The sequence below is a fragment of the Lissotriton vulgaris genome, chromosome 4_1 (genome assembly GCF_964263255.1).
Source record: "Lissotriton vulgaris chromosome 4_1, aLisVul1.2, whole genome shotgun sequence".
Taxonomy (NCBI): Eukaryota; Metazoa; Chordata; class Amphibia; order Caudata; family Salamandridae; genus Lissotriton; species Lissotriton vulgaris.
In genome coordinates this window covers 1,674,407,166-1,674,429,192 of record NC_141691.1, presented here as the reverse complement: position 1 = coordinate 1,674,429,192, position 22,027 = coordinate 1,674,407,166, and the positions used below count along the sequence as shown (strand labels likewise).

The 22,027-nt window shown below is 44.4% G+C and overlaps 1 protein-coding gene across 1 annotated transcript in view; it reads right to left on the bottom strand.

Moving 5' to 3' along the window:
• Positions 1–2,710: 2,710 nt before the first annotated feature.
• CA3 (carbonic anhydrase 3) overlaps positions 2,711–22,027 on the bottom strand; it is a 260,543-nt gene continuing 241,226 nt past the window's right edge. The window contains exon 7 of the mRNA XM_086965952.1: positions 2,711–3,483. Within this exon, the coding sequence (XP_086822078.1) occupies positions 3,364–3,483 (120 nt within the window). The 3' untranslated portion in view covers positions 2,711–3,363. The remainder of the gene's footprint in view (positions 3,484–22,027) is intronic.

Below are 22,027 nucleotides of genomic sequence, written 5' to 3'. Positions count from 1 at the left end.
CCTTTTTTGTCAATGGGAGCCTATGTACACATCGTAGAATAGGCTCCCATTGATTTCAATGGGGCTCGAAGCGACCCGTATCCGTCAGTGCTTGTTCGCATCGTACTCGGGCGCTCGGGGTGCTCGGAGCCCCGGAGCCCCGGAGCACGAGTCAGTCGGAAAGCCCTCCGGATCCAAGTCGGACAGAGCCTTCTCCCAGCGAGATTGGAATCTGCTCCTATGTGTGATAGTTATACTTCATGTTCAATAAATATTAAGAAAAAAACCTTTTAGAAACCTTATATACCTGTGCTTTCGGAAGATTAATTAGCATTAGCCTGTGTCAGCTCCCAGTCTGTCCTCAGTCCTGATTGAGGTGTAAACGAGTTGTGAAATACCTCCCAGGAGCTATGCATTAGGATGACTCCTTTGAGCTCAGCAGAATATTTAGGGTGGAGGCTTGTGGACTGCAAAGTGTCACATCCTGTGTGACAGGTCTGTTTGCATCACATGTAAAACTTTGACACACTTGAAAGGAAGAAAACAGGATGCCAGAACAAATTTATTGAATCCCGTGTCTGGGTGCGAGTGGAGCCTGCCTTTGTCCTACCATACATCTGTTTCTTAGTTTGTTGGGAGTACAGGGCCTTTTAGAAACTAGATTTAGTGTTGTGTGTGGGAGGAGCATAAGGATTATCATAGTGTACTCCCCTACATACTCACAATCCTCAGAGCCCATGTTTGGTGTGGCCGAAGAATTTCGCTATCTTTAATATGCCCTGACATAAGGCATCTTGAGCCTGTATACAGTAAGGCAAACAGGAACTACTGAAAATATAGGTAGGGTTGTCCCCCCAGACATTTTACCCTATTAATGAGGAAATGGCCAGAAGTTATCTCACGCACTAGTAAGTGCCAGAAATGAATGTGGCATCCCAATACACCCCATCAGAACAGTTTCAGGCCCTGCAGAAGATCAGAAGTGAACTGGGCTTCCCCTCTATGACCTGAGAGGTAACAATGTCTCCCTCTTGAACCCAGGAGAAAGAAATGTACTTCGAGCTTCAGTATGCCGACTTCCTGTGGGGCTATGAGGAAACAGCAAGCTTCAAGAGGCGTTTTTCCTAAGTATGCAGCTGACCAGTGGCAACTGGCCTTTGACTGGTCTTTGCTCTTGAACTCTGCTTGCTACCCGGAGATCCTGTAAGTACCCTCCTCTGGGGAACTGTGGCTTTAGAAGTGCACTCCTGTAGTTGTTTAGAAACAAGGTACAATGTACTCTAGTTCAGTGGAAATCTGCACTGAAGCTGTTGTAGAACACGGAGGAATCAACTGATAGCCTGCTGCTCTTATTGGATGTTTTGATTTCCTAAGTATATCAGACATTTACCTCTCATCATTGAGGAACATAAGTGGAAAATTATAGAAAATGTGTCCTCGTAGCTTTTGGAGCACTTGCCATTATCCACGAGAAAATCATTTGAGAACCATTTTGTCCGAAACATGGGTTATCAAAAGCCAGCAAAGCTGCAGTATTTTTCACGTGGTGAAATAATCTTTGAGCTCACTGTAATTCTTAAAATTGGCATGTCACTGTTAGCAAATTATTCATGTTACAGTGTTATCACCCTTTATATAGGCTTCTCTTTGTAAGCCTCAAAACTAGGCTATCACTATAATGCATTTCAGAAGCACACAGTTGCGGCTCCTCTGCTAAGGCAGAGGAGCATGGTTCCACAGCTCATGGAGCAGTGTAAAAGCAAAAATAAAATCCTAATAACTAAAGTTATCATCATAATATTTTTAGTATGTCTCAGGCGTGGCAGTTCTTGGCTCCCCTGACGTCAGGGAGGCAGTGGTTGCAGTGTGCATGGCGCTTTGGTGAGCCGTCTCAGGCTGGCCAAAGCGTCATGTGCGCTTTGCATGTTCTCCATGCAGGCTGCATTACAGCCTGGGTGGAGAACATGTCCAGGCCCCCAGCCCCTGTCTGAGCGTGAACCACAGTGCTCAGACCAATCACAACGCTGGATTGCAGTGTTGTGATTGGCTATGGGGAGCCTGGGTGGTTCCTGAGTCACGACTTGGGAGAGACAGAGGAGAGAGGTGGCGAGATCAGGTAAGTGAATTTTTATTTTTTTCCAACTACCCCCATACCGTACCGGCTGCCACTAGTAGTACAAAAATGGTAATCATCACAAAAAAATCCAACAGCTGTGCTTCTTGTAACCTTCCACCTAAATAGTCCCATGAAAAACACACCATCTTAAAAAACTATTTTGTGAACTTTGACCCAAATTTTAAAGGTCTTATTTACAATAGCAATATTATCCAGTATCTAAAAAAATTCAAAAAAACAAGTTCCCCCTTTATGTCCTTATGCAGCCGTCTCAGATTGCTCACTGACCTGCTTTTCATATTGTCAGCTGGCTGTGGCAACAGTCATTGAGATGTCACAACTGACATGTAAGCACATGTTTCTGCAGTGGAGAAGTGGTGTTAGTTTCTTATTACAGTTAAATAGTAATGTTTCTTCCACAAGACTCTAATACGAAAACTAGCGATACGTTTTTACAGTTATTAGAGAGTTCCGTATACTTTAATTGCAGCATCCTTTGATCACCCTTCCAGTAATGAAGAAAGATTCTGGGAAGCAATAGGTATCTTCAAGGAGGCCCAAGGACAAAAAAACACACGCACACACACAAATAAATATCTTCAGCTAGACCCTATCTTGAAAGAAAATTCTTTAATAGGATTTGAATGCCAGCTTAGAACAAAGCAAGACGAACAATTTTAATATTTTAATCACATGGACTGATTACATAGTTAAATATATATTATGACATACAGAAGAACGTCTTGCATTTCTTCCTAAATAGTGACAGCAATATCCAAAAGCAATAATATAAATTGTATAGCATTCATTTGCTACCTGTTGTTTTCAAATGTATGTAATTGTTTGTTTCCACTCTAACACATACTTTGGATTGCAATTTATTGCATATGCATAGCTTAGTATTAGACTAAAATTCTACAATTTACAACTCAAAACATCATTCTGCAGGTTATGAAATACAACACACAGCTATCCATTAGTTTACATTCCTTTATCTTGAAAGTTCCTTCATAAATTTACCATTATGAGCATGAGGCGAGGCGAATTGTATATAAAATGAACCGTGACATTTTTAATGGGATGCTGTGCCTTTGATTATATGTCTCGCTTAATTTGAGAATTTTGTAGCCTGTCTCACTGGATTGCTTGGAGTCTTTGAGGTCAGACCTATGACACTGAATGTCCAGCAAAGCAAGACTCTTTTGTGACTGGCATGGACTATTTCAACAAGTTTGAAGCAGGAACAGTGTACTTTAACTAGACTAATCCTAATCAAAGGAGGCCCTGACTTCGCGGCCCTTCAAGGGTTGTGTTGGACGAAAGTTGTCCACCATGTGGCATGGTGATTCATCTTCAGCACTGGCATAAATGCTGCGGAACTTCTCCATCTGCAGAAGCAAAAATAAAGTCAATGTAGTATGGTACAGTAAATATATATATACATCTTAAGAACCTTTTTAAAGAAATCACTGAGAAAAGAACCATGATGAATCCAGCGGGGGCCGAATTACATACAGAGCACACGTCCCTGTTTGTACTGTGTCATGCCTTTAACAAGGTGAAGCGGGTGGAAACAAGGAGAGTGCACCCAATTACAGATAATGAGCTGCCCCCAGACCTGCTTCAAGGTCGCAGCATTCCTGGGGGCAGCGCATTAGTGAAAATCAGATCTTTGAAGCAATCGGCCAGTCTTCAAAGTTCAGGCGGCATGCACCTCGGTTTACAAGACAGGACATAAGCCCTTGCAGACGGGTGTAGTGAGTGACTGTACCCACCTGCAGGGGTAGGTCAGGGAGGTCATGGGACCCATTTGTCTCTATAAGAAACTGGCCTCAGGGGTGTGCTGACTGCGCAGCATCTATTTATGGGTCTCTCCAATAGCCTCTTGCCCTTTTCGTCCATGATTTTGCGGGGCGAGGAGGTAAAATGTTTCACTCATTTGCATTGGGCCATACCCCCTTACAAATGAGGGACCACCTCCTTAGGATTGCGCCTGAGAAAAATGTGTGCTGGAAAAATATGTATTACCGAACGAGCTTCACAAGCATCTGCTGTCTGCTCTGTCATACCAGAGTGCCCAGGGCATTTAAGGAGGGCACACACCTGCTGCGCTCCTGGAATACTATGTTTGAGACAGCTCCTAGTATTCTCTTCCAAAGTCTGCGCACTTAGAACATTTAAATGGATTTAAAGACTCTTCAAATACCCTTTTTATCTGCAGATGCAGGGCATCGTTGTGGAGACAACCACAGGCTGCACTCTGTAAAAGTCAGTTCTACAAGTGAGTGCTCTTCTGTGATGCGCACAATGAGCAGTCCAAGGCTATCTACACTAATTCTGAGGCCATGTCAAGACTGTAACCTAGCAGGGTGGTTGAATCAGGTTGCACCATTCATCCTGACTCTTGCACACACTTGCCTTTTTGTTCCCATTCTTAGCATTTCTCCCTTCTATGACAATCGCTGAACCTTATATTGAATCAAAAGCAATGGTTTGTATTTTGTGGGATGTTGCTTGCACACGTTTCTGTGAGAATGATGTTGGGATAAGTACAGTGGCACATGTACAGTAGTGCACAGTAAGGTGAAATATCAGTTAGCTTGAACTCTAATATGCAATAAAGAACTGTAGTAATACAAATAGGCGACATTGTTTGTTGTTGGAGGAAAGGAACAGGGCCACAATAACACTTGGCTTTCAGAGAGCGAGGCATATCATCTAGAACCTATAACTTGACACCAATTACAAATTCACATCTTTACAAAGTGCTACAGGTTTATCACTTTGCTACTATATTTAATTGCACATGATGTCATGGCTTGTGGTGCAACCAAAACCACAAGGACCTGATCTAGCTCATGGGAATCTCTTTGCACTGGAATGAGATGGAACCATGACCAGGACAGAAATCATGATATGGGAATTATTGTAGTTTAAAACACTTTCTTTATGCTTCACACAGCTAATACTTTCAGCAAAGTGGAAACCAGGGGTCAGATCACAAAACATTTTTCGAGCGCTATATCATATCCTTGATGGTAAGTTAAAGTAGTGAACATTTTTTTATCACTATATTATAAAAGCTGGTTTCTGGAGGGAGTAATGTGTGCAGTGGTGGCTGGTAGGCAACATGGGGGGGCTGGTAGGGGTGACGGGGGGTTTGACAATATTAAAAAAGAAAACTTACCTTTTCCACTGCCTCTCCGTCTCCACTTCTCTTCTCCAGTCCGGTCCGGAAGAAGAAGCAGGAAGCTCCCAGGTACACAGGCTCCGCTGAGCAAATCACAATGCTGCAATGCAGCATTCTGATTGGTCTACGCACCGTGGATCGGCGCTCAGATAGGGACAGGGAGCCTGTGCATATTCCACACCAGCTGTCCTTTACAGCCTGGTGGGGAATATGCAATGTGCGCATGACTGCTTGCCCAGGCCAAAACGGCCTGTCAAGCAGTCATGTGCAATTAGGGGTTTATTAGGGTGGCCGTAGGAAAATCACCGACTGCCATTGTAGCAGGAAAAGACCGCCTGCCAGGACCGCGGCATAATCGCCGGTCCAATTAGTATGCTCCGCAGTCGAAATCCAACCGCGGCGGTATGATCACGGCCTTTAACATTGAGGCGGTTGCTGCTGCCAGCAGCACAGCTGCAATGTCAAAAGAAGCGGGTCCTGCATATCCCTGCACTGCGTGGCAGGCAATGCACAGTACCTGCCACCGCGTACAGGGACATGTGGTACCCCCCCAGTGCACCCAGCACATTGGGGGCCCTCAATGGGCCCCCAAAGATATTCTCTGCATGCCTTTTCATGGCGGTACGACCGCAGCAGAAAGGCTGGTTACCGCCGGCATGATTATGATGCCAGCCGAGCTTGGCCCTACACCAGCCCTATTTTAGTGGTCCAGCTCCGTCCACCAGGCAAGCGTGTGGACTGCTACGGGCGGAAAAGTGTCAGGTGGAATTTATCACTGCCGCGGTCATCACCGCCAAGCTAATGTGACCGGTGGTTTTGCGGGCTATGATCGCCGATGGAAGGCCGCAGCCATGAGGCACAGGGTCAGACTGATTTGCATATGGCCATGTCTGAACTGGGGTGGTGTGGAGTGCAAAAAAATGATGGATTTAGGCCCAGATCTCTGTACTGGGGTGAATTTATGACATTGTTCTGCATTCTGTCCATCAATTTTGGTTTTTGCATGTGTCACCCCGAGTGGGATGGGTATGCTCAGATGTGAGTCCCATGCTCTCCACACCACTGGATTCAAGCAAGACGGGCTGAAGACGGCTAGAATGCCTGAAACCGGTCCTCGGAAGCTTGTTTCTGGTCCAGGGAAGGCATGGCTTGGCAGTTCGGGCTGGACTGTTCCCATGAGGCACAGGGTCAGACTGATTTGCATATGGCCCATGTCTGAACTGGGGTGGTGAGGAGTGCAAAAAAACGATGGATTTAGGCCCAGATCTCTGTACTGGGGTGAATGTATGATAGTGTTCTGCATTCTGTGCATCAACTGTGGTTTTTTCAGCCGAACCGGTGGCAGCCAAACGTCCGCCATCCTATTAGACCCCATAGTGTGCACAGTCCACTCCTCCTCCCAGAGCCACAACCCTCACCAAACCTAACCCAGCCCCACACAACCAGACATGAAACGATAATAACATAAGTTATTATCATTTTATTTTGCCCTCTTTCACTGATCTAAGAGCAGTGGGATGACTCCCCTCTGCCTTAGCAGAGGAGGAGCAGCCATTAAATGTGTGACAAGAATGTTTGTACATGTTTTTTGTGAGGCGCTTTGTTGTGCCAGGATGTGTTGTACTGTGGCTGTTGTGCTGCATTCTGTTTTTATTCTTTTGTACCTAGTTATGTCTTAATTGTGATATTATGCTGCTTTGTTTATGCTATTGTGTTATGTTATGTTGTATACCTTTGATATGTCAAAAACACCACATGCCTTTTGTTCTTGTGACAAGCAAACATTTACCACTGCCTAAGTGTTGAAACAATGCTTCTCCATTTCTTCAACTAATTAAATGACTACTCAGGCCAATAGATTGTCAGTCACCTGTCATAAAATGACACTTTAGCTTACGTTCACTGTACAAGATGGTAGTAGAAGCTGTATGGTGGAAACATTCACTTATACTAACAATGTACGGGCTGTTTTGTAGCAAAAGCACCAGACTGACAAATTATAAAAATTGGAAAAGGTTAAAAGGGTGGAAAAAAAGAAAGGAATCGTGGACAAGCCCTATTGCTATACTTCATGAATAGAATGGTCAATTTAGGAACACATACATAACACTTGTTGTGGTTAAGAAAACTAAGGTGGTCTCAAGAGCATTGGCCCAGAAGAAACCTGGGACCAGATTTACTAAGCCCTTGTGTTTCCCTTGCGTCATGCAAGGCGACGCAAGGCAACATGGCTTAAGTGAGATTTACTTAACCACTCAAATCCACCTTGTGTGGCTCTATGTGGCTTAGTAAATCCAAAGTAATGTAAGGTAGCTCAAATTTCTGCCTTGGATTACTCCGCATGGGGAAGCCGTCCATGGGTGGATCATGTGTGTTACCATGCATCCAACTATTGATTTTGGCACATTCCTAGATTTACAAAGATTCGTAAACCTGGGAATGTGTCAGAATGCTACACCTTCCAAAAGGAGGCTTAATGAGGAGAAATATCTTTATTTGTCCTTGTTTTTGCCCTTGCCACGTGTGCTGAATTCTGAAGCACTCTTAGAAAGAGTAAAAGAGCTCTATGTATTGTTTTGGAACAGGAAGGTGTCACTTCCTGCAAAAAAAACAATCTGACCTGTAACTCATCCATCCTTGCATGGCTGTCTGCATCTCAGTGTGCCAGCGCAAGGAGAGAACAGGAATGCACTATATCTCTCCCTGTCTTGCTGCATTGCAGGACTTCTTCAGAAATAGGACCTTGGTGTCCAAAACATTGGAATGGTGTATGATAAGGGCGATTGCATGTTCAGTTTAAGGTCCATTCTAAGATCATAAATAACAACCCAAGGGACGCTGGACCACCCATGCACACTTGTTTACAGCTGTTTTACAAATGCTTTTAAATATTTGCAGACATGATGGATGGTTGGTGCTTGAGGCATGCAGGTATGACTTTCCTGGTGACTTCTGCAGGTCAAGATGAAGGATATCAATTTGAATTAAGGAAGTGTTTCAGCTTTCAGAATATATAAACACCAAAGCTACCAAGGTGCTTAAGCCCTGGCCTCTATACATTGACTCTACTTTTCTCCCTTCTCCAAAAGGTTTGTTTTACAGTAGTTCTTACTGCCAGTTGAGGTTTCACTGCTTGCACATTGGCATACAAACTGCTTCAGAAGGCTAGTCAGGGAATATTCTAAAATACTGAAAGAAGAACTTTAAAGATAGTGTTTTTCTAAAAATTAATATAATAAAAATGTAGGCACTTTCTGGCACAGCTTAACATCCATCCAATAGGTAGGAAGAGGGGAATGGGAGGATATTGGTGGTCAGCCTCCAGCGTTTTTGTTCCGATGCCGACCAGCCCAACACTGCAGGAGTGAAGAACGTCCCAATCCTCTGCCCTCACCGTGAGCCCCAACACCCGCGACCAAAACGGATGGTGGAGAACACGACACAGGGAGAAGGTGGGTAACAAAACAAGGGAACCCAAGGTCTTGGGGAACACAGCTCGTCTCCTCTGGCTTCTTGGCAGCTGACAGCTTGACACAGACGAGACCGCTATAAATGAAAAAAGGTACAAGATTAAACACACCCCTACTAATAATACCAGTGCCAAGTAAACACACAAACTACCGACCTCCCTGCTTACCCCAGTTAACAAACGGGAGTGGCTTGATACGAAACAAGATTTCTTCCACTCCACTGCAATCATATTGGTTGTTTCTTGCGTAACCCCAGACCAACCACGCCCCCTCGGGAAACACCGAGAATGTCAAAGGGGGTGGAATTCACAATCATAAGACAAAAAAGGGACAGGGGAAAAAAGGCATCGAGGGAATTCGAAAGACACCCAAAAAACCCCATGAATCTAAAAAAGAACACGAAGGTAGCACAAAAAACGGCCGTTATTCAGCTCCTTCGTGAAACCACCCAAACACAACGTACAACAAGATGGTTTGGATACAAAAAAGGGTAAATAACGGGACGCCAGAACTCATAGGAAACGCAGCCGCGAATCCCAGAGCGTCACCGAATATCAAAAACAGGTCCCCAATAAGGGTTCAGCAATGCCCAAAGGAATAAGAAACAGGGTAACAGGGAAGAAGGGGATCAAAACCCAGCACTAGAAAAGACCAGTGGAACAGGGCTCGAAGGAAAGGGAACAAGGTAGAACCACAGGAACAGGAAACACACGGCAAGGGACCAATGAAGAAACTAAGCACCTGTTTCCTGTTGGCAGCCCCCTTTTAAAGCGAGCCCTAGGGAGCATCCATAAATTCGCATATGCACTTGGCACTTTAAGCTAAATCCGCTGAACGGGGAACTAAACAGAAGGCACCAGGCCCCCTGGAGCCCCAACAGTACCCCCTCCCGAAAGCCTTCCTACCGGCCTAGGTTTTCCAGGGTGTAGGCGATGAAACAGACTAACCAACCGGGCAGTATGCACCCTACTCGCCGGAACCCAAGAGCGGTCCTCTGGGGGATAACCCTTCCAGTCAATAAGGTAATACAGCCTTCCCTTCATCCGCTTGGCATTCAAAACAGTTTTAACCTCATACTCCCCATTATCATCAATCAAAACAGGAGGAGGAGGTGGCAATTCTCTAGAAGTGGTGACATACGGTTTCAACAAAGAGGTATGAAATACAGGAAGAATACTATACTCAGCCGGTAAAGTCAACCTGATCGCAATTGGATTCACCACCTTCTGGACAGGAAAGGGACCCACAAACCGAGGCTGTAATTTTCTTGGCCCCGGCAACTTCAGATTCTTTGTTGCTAGCCAAACCCTATCCCCAACTGCATACAGAGGAGCTGGCCGTCTATGCCTGTCTGCCTGTACCTTCATGGCTTTCTTGGACTCAAATGGTTTCTGTTGGGCTTTCTTCCAGATTTCAATCAAACCCCTACTCAGGGAATCCACTGCTGGCACCTTCTCAGATGGCTGAATAGAAATTGCCTTGGGATGGAACCCCATCAAACAATAAAACAGTGACATGCCTAAAGCTGAGTGCATGCTGTTATTATATGCGAACTCAGCCACAGGAAGGGCTTGTACCCAACTGCCCGTCAGTGACGTTAGCAAACAGCGCAAATACTGCTCCATGGTTTGATTGGTGCGTTCTGTTTGCCCGTCACTTTGTGGATGGTAAGCTGTCGACAAACGTACTTCCATCTTTAATGACCGACACAGGGCAGTCCAAAAATGTGAAACAAACTGTGCCCCTCTATCTAAAACGATGGCAGTAGGCACCCCATGCAATTGGATCACTTGGGCCATAAACACATCAGCCAGTTCTCTAGACGTAGGTAACCCTGGCAAGGGAACGAAGTGGGCAGTTTTAGTGAATAAATCCACTAAAAACTAAAATGGCTGTAAACCCTGAATCAAGCGGCAAATCGGTCACAAAGTCCATACTGACCGTATGCCAGGGGGAGGGAGGCACTGGCAAAGGGTGCAACTACCCAGATGGAGACATGTGCGAGGACTTACTAACAGCACACACCGGGCATGAGGCCACAAATACCTGTACATCATGGGCCAGAGACTTCCACCAAAACCAACACATACACAGCTCTTTGGTCTTATTGACCCCCAGAGGCCCAACCAAGGACGATGAATGACAATATGTAAGAACCAGTGTACGCAACTCAGGGGGCACAAACAACTTCTTTGCCTGATACAATAACCCACCCTTTAACGTGATCCCAGGTCCTGACAGCCACGGAGCCAGATCCAACTGTTTCATTTCATCCTGCACTTTAACCATAAATTCATCTATGGAGGCACAACCAACGATCTTATCACTGGGAATCATAAAACAGGACTCCTCCATCATGCTTCCCTGTGACAGATCCGCATAAATCCGAGATAATGCATCAGATTTCCCCTGTTGAGCAGCTGGCCTATACCTGATGGTAAAATCATATTCATAAAAAAATAGCACCCATCTCATCTGTCTGGGAGTCAAAGCCCTAGCGGACCGGAAAAACTCCAAGTTCTTATGATCCATATAGATAGTAATGGGGTGACGAGCCCCCCAAAGATAATGGCGCCATTCCTCAAAAGAAAGCTTTATGGCCAATAGCTCCCTCTCGGCTACCATATAATTCTGCTCAGCCGGTAGTAGTTTCTTTGAAAAAAACACAATTGGATGCATCAACCCAGATTCACTGTCACGCTGAGACAACACGCCCCCAATGGCTAGCTGGGACGCATCCGCCTCTACATAAAATGGAAGGGCAGGATCAGGATGCATCAACACAGGAGCAGATGTAAAAAGCCCGATCAATCTTTCCAAAGCCAACTGTGCTGCAGGCGTCCAATCAAACACCACTCCCTTCTGCAACAATGAAATCATAGGCGAAACAATATCAGAGAAATGACTGATAAAACGCCTGTAGAAGTTGGCGAAACCAAGTAGCACCTGTATATCCTTAATACATGTGGGTATGGGCCAGTTGACAATAGCTTCAATCTTCCGGGGATCCATCTTAATACCATCTGCAGAAATCAAGAATCCCAAAAACTCAACATGTGTCGCACCAAATGTGCATTTATCCAGCTTAACAAATGAACGGTGTTCCAACAACTTAGACAAAACCTGCGAAACATGAGCATCATGTTCCTCAAAGGACGGGGAAAAAACCAAAATGTATGTCATCAATGTAAACAATCACACTGATATCCAAAAACTCACGCAAAACCTCATTAATTAAAATCTGAAAAGCGGCAGGGGCGTTACACAAACCAAAAGGCATAACACAATATTCAAACAAACCAAACTTGGTACGGAACGCCGTTTTCCATTCGTCGCCCTCACGGACGCGAACGAGATGGTAAGCACCTCTTAAATCAAGCTTTGTGAACACCTTGGCATGTCGCAGCTGATCTAACAACACCGGAATGAGAGGTAATGGGTACTTGTTCTTTATTGTGACTTTATTCAACGCTCTTTAATCCACGCAAGTGCGAAGATCACCCTCCTTCTTCGGTATAAAAAATATGGAGGATGATACAGGCGAAGAAGAAGGTCGAATAAACCCATTCTGTAACATCTCATCCAAATACTGCCGTAGATGTTTCTCCTCCGGCTCCGACAACGCATAAACCCTACTACAGGGCAAAATGGCCCCCGGAACCAAATCAATACGGCAATCAAAAGCCCTGTGTGGTGGCAATACACTCGCCTGATCCTTATCAAACACCTCCTTGTATGCCACAAATGAGGAGGCAAACTGTTCTGAACGCAACCACTCGCTGCACAAGACAACGGAGACACCCAATCAGTCGCCTCACAATAACAGTGAAGAAGGCAATACTCCGAATCAAGCATGGCCAACCTCCATGCCCAATCGATTCTGGGATTATGGGCCTGTAACCAGGGCACCCAGAGTACCACCCCAAAAGCTGGTGCGGCTATCAGATCAAAACAGACTATCTCAGAATGCCCATTATCGAATGTCATCAACAGGGGTTCGGTTTGTAGAACAATCGACCCAGAGATTAGCTTCGTGCCGTCAATAGCCCTCACGTGTTCAGGTTGTCTTTTCATCACACAGGGAACCATCAGCTTCTTGGCCAACCCAATGTCCATAAATTTCCCTGTGGCCCCCCAATCCAATAACACCGACAAGGAAGCTCTACCACTTGATGAATAAGCGAAGCAAGCCGATACCGTGAAATGATGCGGGACTCTTTGAACCGCCCCTTGTACATCATATGGATTACAAAATTCACTCTCAAGGACAGAAGGTCTCTCACACCCCCTTCCCACGAAAGCCACAGCCTTATTCACTGGTATCCGGGACGGTTTCACTGGACACTCTCGAGCGAAGTGTCCACCCCTCCCACAATACAAACACAACTGCAACAAGCGCCTCCGCTCCTTTTCCTCCTTGGATAAGGGACCCCGCACCCCACCCAAAGGCATAGGTTTGGGATCTGTTTTTACACCCCCATTCTCTGATGTTTCTCTCTTGGGTACAGTTGTCTTAGGGGGTTGAAACCTGATCTTGTTATTGTTATTGTTATTGTTATTGTTATTGTTAATGGGATTTTATAGCGCGCCTAATCACCTGCAGGCCTCTAAGCGCCAGGAAAGATGGTAGTAACAATAACTTAGCAAGATGGGAGCTGGATTATACTGTGATCTTTTCCCCTTTTCTTTCACTCATTCGATGGTTGAGTTTTACCACCAAATCGATGAACTCAACACAATCTTCGGGGGTGTCTACAACCTGTGAAACTATATCTTTTAAGTCCTCGCACAAGCCCTGATAAAATAAAGAGGTTCTTTTGCCATGGGCCATTGTGTCTCTGCTACTAGGCGATTAAAAAGAGCCACATAACCCAGAAGATCCTGCTTCCCCTGCCGTAGTTTTAACAATTCAACATCGCTTGCCTGCATGAACGCATGCTTAGCAAACAGACTATGCATCTGGATCTTAAAGGCCGGGAAACTACTTAACACAGCGTCATTGCTTTCGACTAAGGGGACCGCCCAACCAGGAGCAGTACCCGAGAGATATGAAATCACAAACGCTACCTTAGTAATATCGTCAGGAAAAGCGGTTGGGTGACACATGAAGTGCAAATGGCACTGGTTCATAAAAATAGCATATCTGCTACTGTCCCCGGAAAACCTCTCTGGAGCTGCGAGAGGCACCGGCACAGGAGTATTCACTGTAACTGACAAAGGAGAAGAAGACCCACTCTGCCCCCACTCCTCTCATATTTAAATGTGGCTGGTTGAATCAAGGGGGGCCTAGCCTTTACTGAGGGATCCCTCCCTCTTCTCTTAGTGCTTTCCTTCACCTCACTCAGGGTCACCCGTAACTCCTGATTCTCCTGACGCAGGGAATGGACTTCACCCTGCATGAGTGCTAAGTCCTGCATAAATTCCTGTATCGTAGAAGCCCCCCCCCCCCGCTGCCTCCTCAACCATTCTTCACTCGGGCGTTGTATTAATTTGTGGGCTTGGTTTTCTGTTCCGATGCCGACCAGCCCAACACCGCAGGAGTGAATAACGTCCCAATCCTCTGCCCTCACCGTGACCCCCAACACCCGCGACCAAATTGGATGGTGGAGAACACGACACCGGGAGAAGGTGGGTAACAAAACAAGGGAACCCAAGGTCTTTGGGAACACAGCTCGTCTCCTCTGGCTTCTTGGCAGCTGACAGCTTGACACAGACGAGACCGCTATAAATTAAAAAAGGGACAAGATTAAACACACCCCTACTAATAATACCAGTGCCAAGTACACACATGAACTACCGACCTCCCTGCTTACCCTAGTTAACAAACGGGAGTGGCTAGATACGAAACAAGATTTCTTCCACTCCACTGCAATCGTATTGGTTGTTTCTTGCGTAACCCCAGACCAACCACGCCCCCTCGGGAAACACCGAGAATGTCAAAAGGGATGGAATTCACAATCATAAGACAAAAAAGGGACAAGAGAAAAAAGGCATCGAGGGAATTCGAAAGACACCCAAAAAACCCATGGAATCTAAAAAAGAACATGAAGGTAGCACAAAAAATGGCCGTTATTCAGCTCCTTCGTGAAAACACCCAAACACAACGTACAACAAGATGGTTTGGATACAAAAAAGGGTAAATAACGGGACGCCAGAACTCATAGGAAACGCAGCCGCGAATCCCAGAGCGTCACCGAATATCAAAAACAGGTCCCCAATAAGGGTTCAGCAATGCCCAAAGGAATAAGAAACAGGGTAACAGGGAAGAAGGGGATCAAACCCCAGCACTAGAAAAGACCGCTGGAACAGGGCTTGAAGGAAAGGGAACAAGGTAGAACCACAGGAACAGGAAACACACGGCAAGGGACCAATGAAGAAACCAAGCACATGTTTCCTGTTGGCAGCCCCCTTTTAAAGCGAGCCCTAGGGAGCATCCATAAATTTGCATATGCACTTGGCACTTTAAGCTAAATCCGCTGAACGGGGAACTAGACAGAAGGCACCAGGCCCCCTTGAACCCCAACAGTTTTCCTGCAATTGAAGATACACTCGTGGTATGTCAGACATTTTCTCTGGGGGGCTTAGCTGGGCCCACCAAGCACTCAAATATGTCCGGGCTAAGTTGTCTTAGTATCCTAGGCTGCAAAAACTGGGTTTGTAATTGAAAATAAATTAGCCCTACTGAGCCTCCTTGTCTCTCCAAGTAGGCATGAACTAGCAGTCAAGGCCTGCTTCAAGGGAGGTGGTGTAGGCAGTGCTAACTTTGTGCCGGTGGTTGCCAGTCGACACCAGTGGCACTTATCTTTGAGAGAACAAAGCAAACACAAGGAGATGATGGATGGAGTCCTGAAACTTTTCAGACACCCAACCCCAGTCACAGATCTGGGATGAATCCATCATCATTCTTTAGCTCACTTCGCCACCTTAGTTCAGACCCAGCTATATGCAATTCAGTCTTGACCCTGCGCCTCATGGGAACAGTCCATCCCGAACTACCAAGCCTGGTCTTCCCTGAACCGGAAACATGCATCCTGGGACCAGTTTCTGGGTACCGCCCTTCATCAGCCAGGCTAGCTTGAATCCAGTGGCAAAGTGAGCAAGGGAACCACGTCTGGGCATACCCTGCCAAATTAGGGTGAACAAAGCAAACACAGGGAGATGATGGACGGAGTGCTGAAACTTTTCAGACACTCACCCCCAGTCACAGATCTGGGTTGAATCCATCTTCATTCTTTAGCTCACTTTGCCACCTCAGATCAGACACAGCTATATGCAAATCCGTCTTAACCCTGTGCCTCCTGGGAACAGTCCAGCCCGAACCGCCAAGCCAGGTCTTCCCTGAACCGGAAACAAGCATCCTGGGACCGGTTTCTGGGTAAAATCCTTCATCAGCCATGCTAGCTTGAATCCAGTGGCATAGTGAGCAAGGGATCCACTTCTGGGTATACCCTGTCAACTTAGGGTGAACAAAGCAAATACAAGGAGATGATGGACGAAGTGCTGAAACTTTTCAGACACTCACCTAGAGTGGGACGGGTATGCCAAGACGTGGGTCCCGTGCTCTCCATGCCACTGGAGTCAAGCTACCCTGGCTGATGAGGGCTGAAAGACCGAAACCGGTCCTAGGATGCTTGTTTCCAGTTCAGGGAGGAGCTGGCCTAGCAGTTCGAGCTGAACTGTTCCCATTGGGCGCAGGGTCAAGACTAATTTGCATATGGCTGGGTCCAAACTGGAATAGCATGGTGAGCAAAAAAATGGATTTAGGCCCAGATCTCTGTACTGGGGTGAAAGTATGACATTGTTCTGCATTCTGTCCATCAATTGTTCTTTTTTCATTTGTCACCCGAGTGGGACGGGTATGCCCAGAAGTGGGTCCCGTGCTCTCCTTGCCCCTGGAGTCAAGCAATCCTGGCTGATGAGGGCTGAAAGCCTGAAACCGATCCAAGGATGTTTGTTTCCAGTCCAGGGAGGACCTGACCTGGCAGTTCTGGCTGGACTGGTCCCATTGCGTGCAGGGTCAAGACTGATTTGCATATGGCTGGGTTCAAACTAAAATGGCACGGTGAGCAAAGAAACAATGGATTTAAGCCCAGATCTCTGTACTGGGGTGAATGTATGACATTGTTCTGCATTCTGTCAATCAATTGTTCTTTTTGCATTTGTCACCCCGAGTGGGACGGGTATGCCCAGACTTGGGTCCCATGCTCTCCATGCCACTGGAGTCAAGTTATCCTGGCTGATGAGGGCTGGCTGATGAGGGACCTGGCCTGGCAGTTCGGGCTGGACTGTTCCCATTGGGCGCTGGGTCAAGACTGATTTGCATATGGCTGGGTCAAACTGGAATGGCATGGTGAGCAAAAAAACGATTGATTTAGGCCCAGATCTCTGTACTGGGGTGAATGTATGACATTGTTCTGCATACTGTCCATCAATTGTTCTTTTTGCGTTTGTCACCACGAGTGGGACGGGTATGCCCAGACGTGGGTCCCTTGCTCTCCATGCCACTGGAGTCAAGCTATCCTGGCTAATGAGGGCTGACAGCCCAAAACCGATCCTAGGATGCTTGTTTCCAGTCCAGGGAGGACCTGGCCTTGTAGTTCGGACTAGACTGTTCCCATTGGGCACAGGGTCAAGACTGATTTGCATATGGCTGGATCCAAACTGGAATGGCATGGTGAGCAAAAAACGATGGATTTAGGCCCAGATCTCTGTACTGGGGTGAATGTATGACATTGTTCTACATTCTGACCATCAATAGTTCTTTTTGCACTTATCTTTGAGAACCAAGACGGTTTTAGTCCCTTTGGTGGGCAGTGATCTGCAGACTCTGTGAAACATTTCCTGTGGTGGCTGCCTGCTTTCTAGGTCTGCCAAGGCATTTATGCCTCGGTTTCTACCTCTGCCTGGTAGCTTAGGGTAGGCCCTAAATGTAATGTCGTCTCTGGGTGCTCAAAAGATGCCTGCACACTGCTGCTTCAGACCACAGGTGAAGACCCGGTAGGATTCCAGTACAACCTTAAGGTTTAAAATATGAGTAAATGTAAACTGAGGAAAATACCAGAGTCCAATGCAAGTAAGAGAGGTTGGTGGGTTAATGCACTTTCTTGTCTCCTTCACAGGTAGTTCTCCTGTGCTCCGAAATTGCCTTCTGCAATCATTTCACCAGTACTTCTTCTCATTCCATCACTTACAACGTCCATTATTTGAACCCTAATCCTAACATGACCCCATCCCATACCAAAATCATAACTCTTAACCCATCCCTGAAAGTGTTTCCTATTCCATGTCTAACCATAACTCCTATTCAGACATCTTTCCCCAACAGCATTCCGTACTGTAACTCAAACCCTAACATACCACCTAAGGTTAATCTACTATAAACTAAATCTCTTACCTATTACTGAATTTTGCTGCCATTAGGAATAAAACCTGTTAAACCTGCCATCTTTTGGCATGATTTCCCTGTCTTTTTGCTTCTGAGCTCCTGTTTTTGACTGTGTGCTGCCTTTCGTTTTTGGTGGTTATTGGACTCTAGGCACTTTACCACTGCAGACCAGTGTACAAGTGCTTCCTGTGTAAATTGTATTGTTGATTGGCTTATCCATCATTGGCATTTTTATTTACTAATAAGTCCCTAGTAAAGGGCACCAGGTGTGCCCGGGGCGTGTGGAATGTATATAAATTTCTCTGTACGGCTTCTATGTTTATGACAGTTATCTTCACATAGATTGATTGAATTTAACGTTTGAGTTCGCAATGAACGAATAAAAGAAACTATTTGTGATCATGTTGATTAAAAGTCATGATCAGTCAATTAAAAAGTTCATATACAGCTATGTCAGTACTGCTGTTTTTTTCTTTTAGAAAGTGGGCTTTGTCTTGCTTAACCCTTCAATGTGTCTGCCTGTCTGTAGAATCCATGTCTGAGTTAGAATGACAGTTGGGCTCTTTTGCATTCACTGTAGACAGTCACACAAAGGGAGCTGATATGTGCCTTGCATATTCTGATGGACCATCACCAGGCTGATGGGCCTTCCGGAGTTAGAGTGGTGGGAGGAGTTGTTACTGACACCTAAATAGGGGTGGGTCTGTCCTCACACAAATCTGTCTCCAACCCCATGTAATGTGTCTGGAGCCAGGTCAGGGAAAGGCAGGTTCTTGTGCACTATAAAGACTTTCCTTTGAAGTTTGCCCACTTCAACTGCAGAAAGGGGTATAAGTAATGGACCTCTGACACCCCAAAATCAGAACACTTCTGGGCTCTTCTGCTGAGAGTCCTGACTTGCAAAGTGGTGCCAAATTCTGTCTTTGGGCCCTCGGAAGTGGAATCTGGTGGACTGAAGAAGAAAATCCACACGTCAACTCCCAGCATCTGTTTTTATTGACGCATCACTACAAACTTCTGCGCATTGCTACTGCCAGCACCGGTGCATGGTTCCCTACCGCATGAGTTTCAAGCATAGCATCACCGAAGTCTGTGGCACACAGCTCCAACTCCGACGTAGTGCATGCTTCACAGCTGTGGAATCGACGCAGTGTGTCTGGATTTTTGATGCATCATCCATGGGCGCTGATTTCTTCATCGCATTGCTCAGCAGTAAGGAACTGAGGCTGCGTGTCTGGAGATCGACTCTTTAGTTCCCCTTCCAGTAAGGAATGGGTGAAGCACCTCCCCTGACAGTAAGGAACTAACACATTACCTCCCCTGCACAGAAGTAAGGAACCAACATATCACTTCCCGCTTCACATCCCCTGAGAGTGAGGAACCACTGCATCACTTTGTTTTTCCAAGTGCCTCACCTCCCCTGTGCCTTGCACCTTTTTTGAATTTTAACACCTCCAAGGTACTTTGGGCTAATAGTGACGTGTCCAAAGATTCCAATGGACTACATTTCCTTAACCTTTGAAAAGTGATATCTTTGCTGGTGTATGTTGGATATTTGTGGTTTAGTCCTTGTTTAATTCAGATAAATATTGGCTATGTTTCTAAACTGGTGTGGACTAATTTTGGAGTGTTTTTACTCTATTACTGTGTGCGTATATATACATATGCTTTAGACATTGCCTCTGAGATAAGCCTGACTGCTCATGCCAAGCTACCGGGGGTTAGAGGGTGTTATATTAGATGTGTTACTCCCTTACTCTGACTAGAGTGTGGGCCCTTACCTAGACAGGGTGCAAACACCATTTCAAACAGAAACCTATACCTTTATCCTGAGCATAATTCACTCCTCACACCATATCTGACTCTACTCAAAGCCTATCCCCCTAAACATAACCTAAACATAACCCTACATTTCTACCTAACCATATTTCTAACCCAATCATTATTTCCATACTTATGGGCAAATACCTACACACTCTCTGTACCATGCACTAGTGTTTGTCCTGAAGTGATTTACTTTTTTGAGAACTGATCTGTTAAAATGTTAGAGGGTTTGATGGAGAATCTATTGAGGAGGACCAGGCTTATGGGGATGATAGTCTCCCTATAGGCCTATGCTGAGAGATCTTTTAGGGCAACTACAGGTATGTCATTGCACTATCACTGAAACACATATCATGATTCAGCATTTTCTATCTGAGCATCAAACCATTCAGGTTTAACTGGGCTATTCTCTAAGATAACTTACACTTGAGTGAGTAATTTGCATTTGTGTGTTTACACTGACACTGTTGGGTAACTTTACTACTAATGCACATCGCCACCTCTGAGAAAGGGGGTGGAGCAACATCTTCAAGTGAAAGTTATGACTGTCAAAAGAGACAGTAGTAAGTTCACACATGGCCAACCACTGCAACACCCTCATGTAGAAACTAATGGAGACTTGCAATAAAATGCAATAGGAAAAAAATGTACAATAATTATTTATAAAAGTCTAAACAAATATCATGTAATGTTCAACAAATTAAAATAATGTATATTTATTAATTAAATCTATGTTTTAAGAATCCTTTTTTAAATGAAAAATTATTATAACACGAATGTATCCAAACATATTACTATATTACTTTTTATTATTTCTATACACCACTTTTAATAATGATTGGTAAATATTAAAAGTGTATTTTTTTCTTTAGATTGTAATTTATATTTTAATTCAAACTACAGGAAATAAATATTATGTAATTCAATATATCTAAATCATATCAAGAACGAAGTCAAAATTAATTTGATATATTATTTGTTTTCTTTTGTTCTACATTTAAAACAAATACATAAAACTAATTTACAATAATATTTAACATAAAAATATCCTTGCCACGGTTTCCAAAGTTTAGAGTTTCTTTTAGTTTTCCATATGCCTTATCATAGATGTCCAAGTCCTCCTATGTTAAGTATGGTGGAGAGATTTTTTTTTATTGAACTCAATAAAAATTTGTGAAGATATTTAATGTTAAATTTTAATGTGAATTTACATTATGTATTTACTTTAAATGTAGAACATAAGAATGCAAAACATTACAGAATCATCAACATAATTTTGAATTTCATATTTAACTAATATAAATACTTTTATGTAAAAATTATTTTCTAAGTTTAAATAAAAAGTAAATTCCCACCTAAAGTAAAATAATTAATATTTTCAAAACACATTAAAACAATTAAATGTGATGTACAGTTAATTAAAAGTAATTTATTTACATTACATGAATTTCAAATGTCAAAAAGGGTTATTCAAATATTTTCAAATCAAATAATAAATATTTCATATCTTTTTTTAAAATAATAGTTTATTTTAAACACTTTTAATTTATTTTTACATTATTTCCTGTGGGTTTTATTTTAAGTCCCTACCTCCATTATCTTCTGTGGGAGGATATTGTGGTATTGGTGGTTGGCCATGAGCGCTGCTGGACTTACATCAGTTCTAAGCCTAGGTACTTTACTAATGTTTGGTTCCATTTTTGTCTGTAGTAACTTAAAAGTGCAGTTTGTGAATAACAATGGGCTTCCTCTCTAAGATTCCACAACACCACTTCATCACCTACTAAGAGAAGAAATTACTTCACAACAAGCCACACTGCTCTACACCTCATCTAAGAATATATTATATTAGAATAAAACTCTTTATGATAGCTCACCAAACTAACATCCAGCACAAGTCATACAAATGCGCTACCCTCATATCACAGCCTACCATATCAAATAGCAGCCAGATAGCACAGAGCAAAACTTTACTGTTACTTCTGATCACTGCGTTACCACTCAATTTATCATCTACATGCCCAATATTCGACAAAACATGTGAGCACATACTTCCAGAGCAC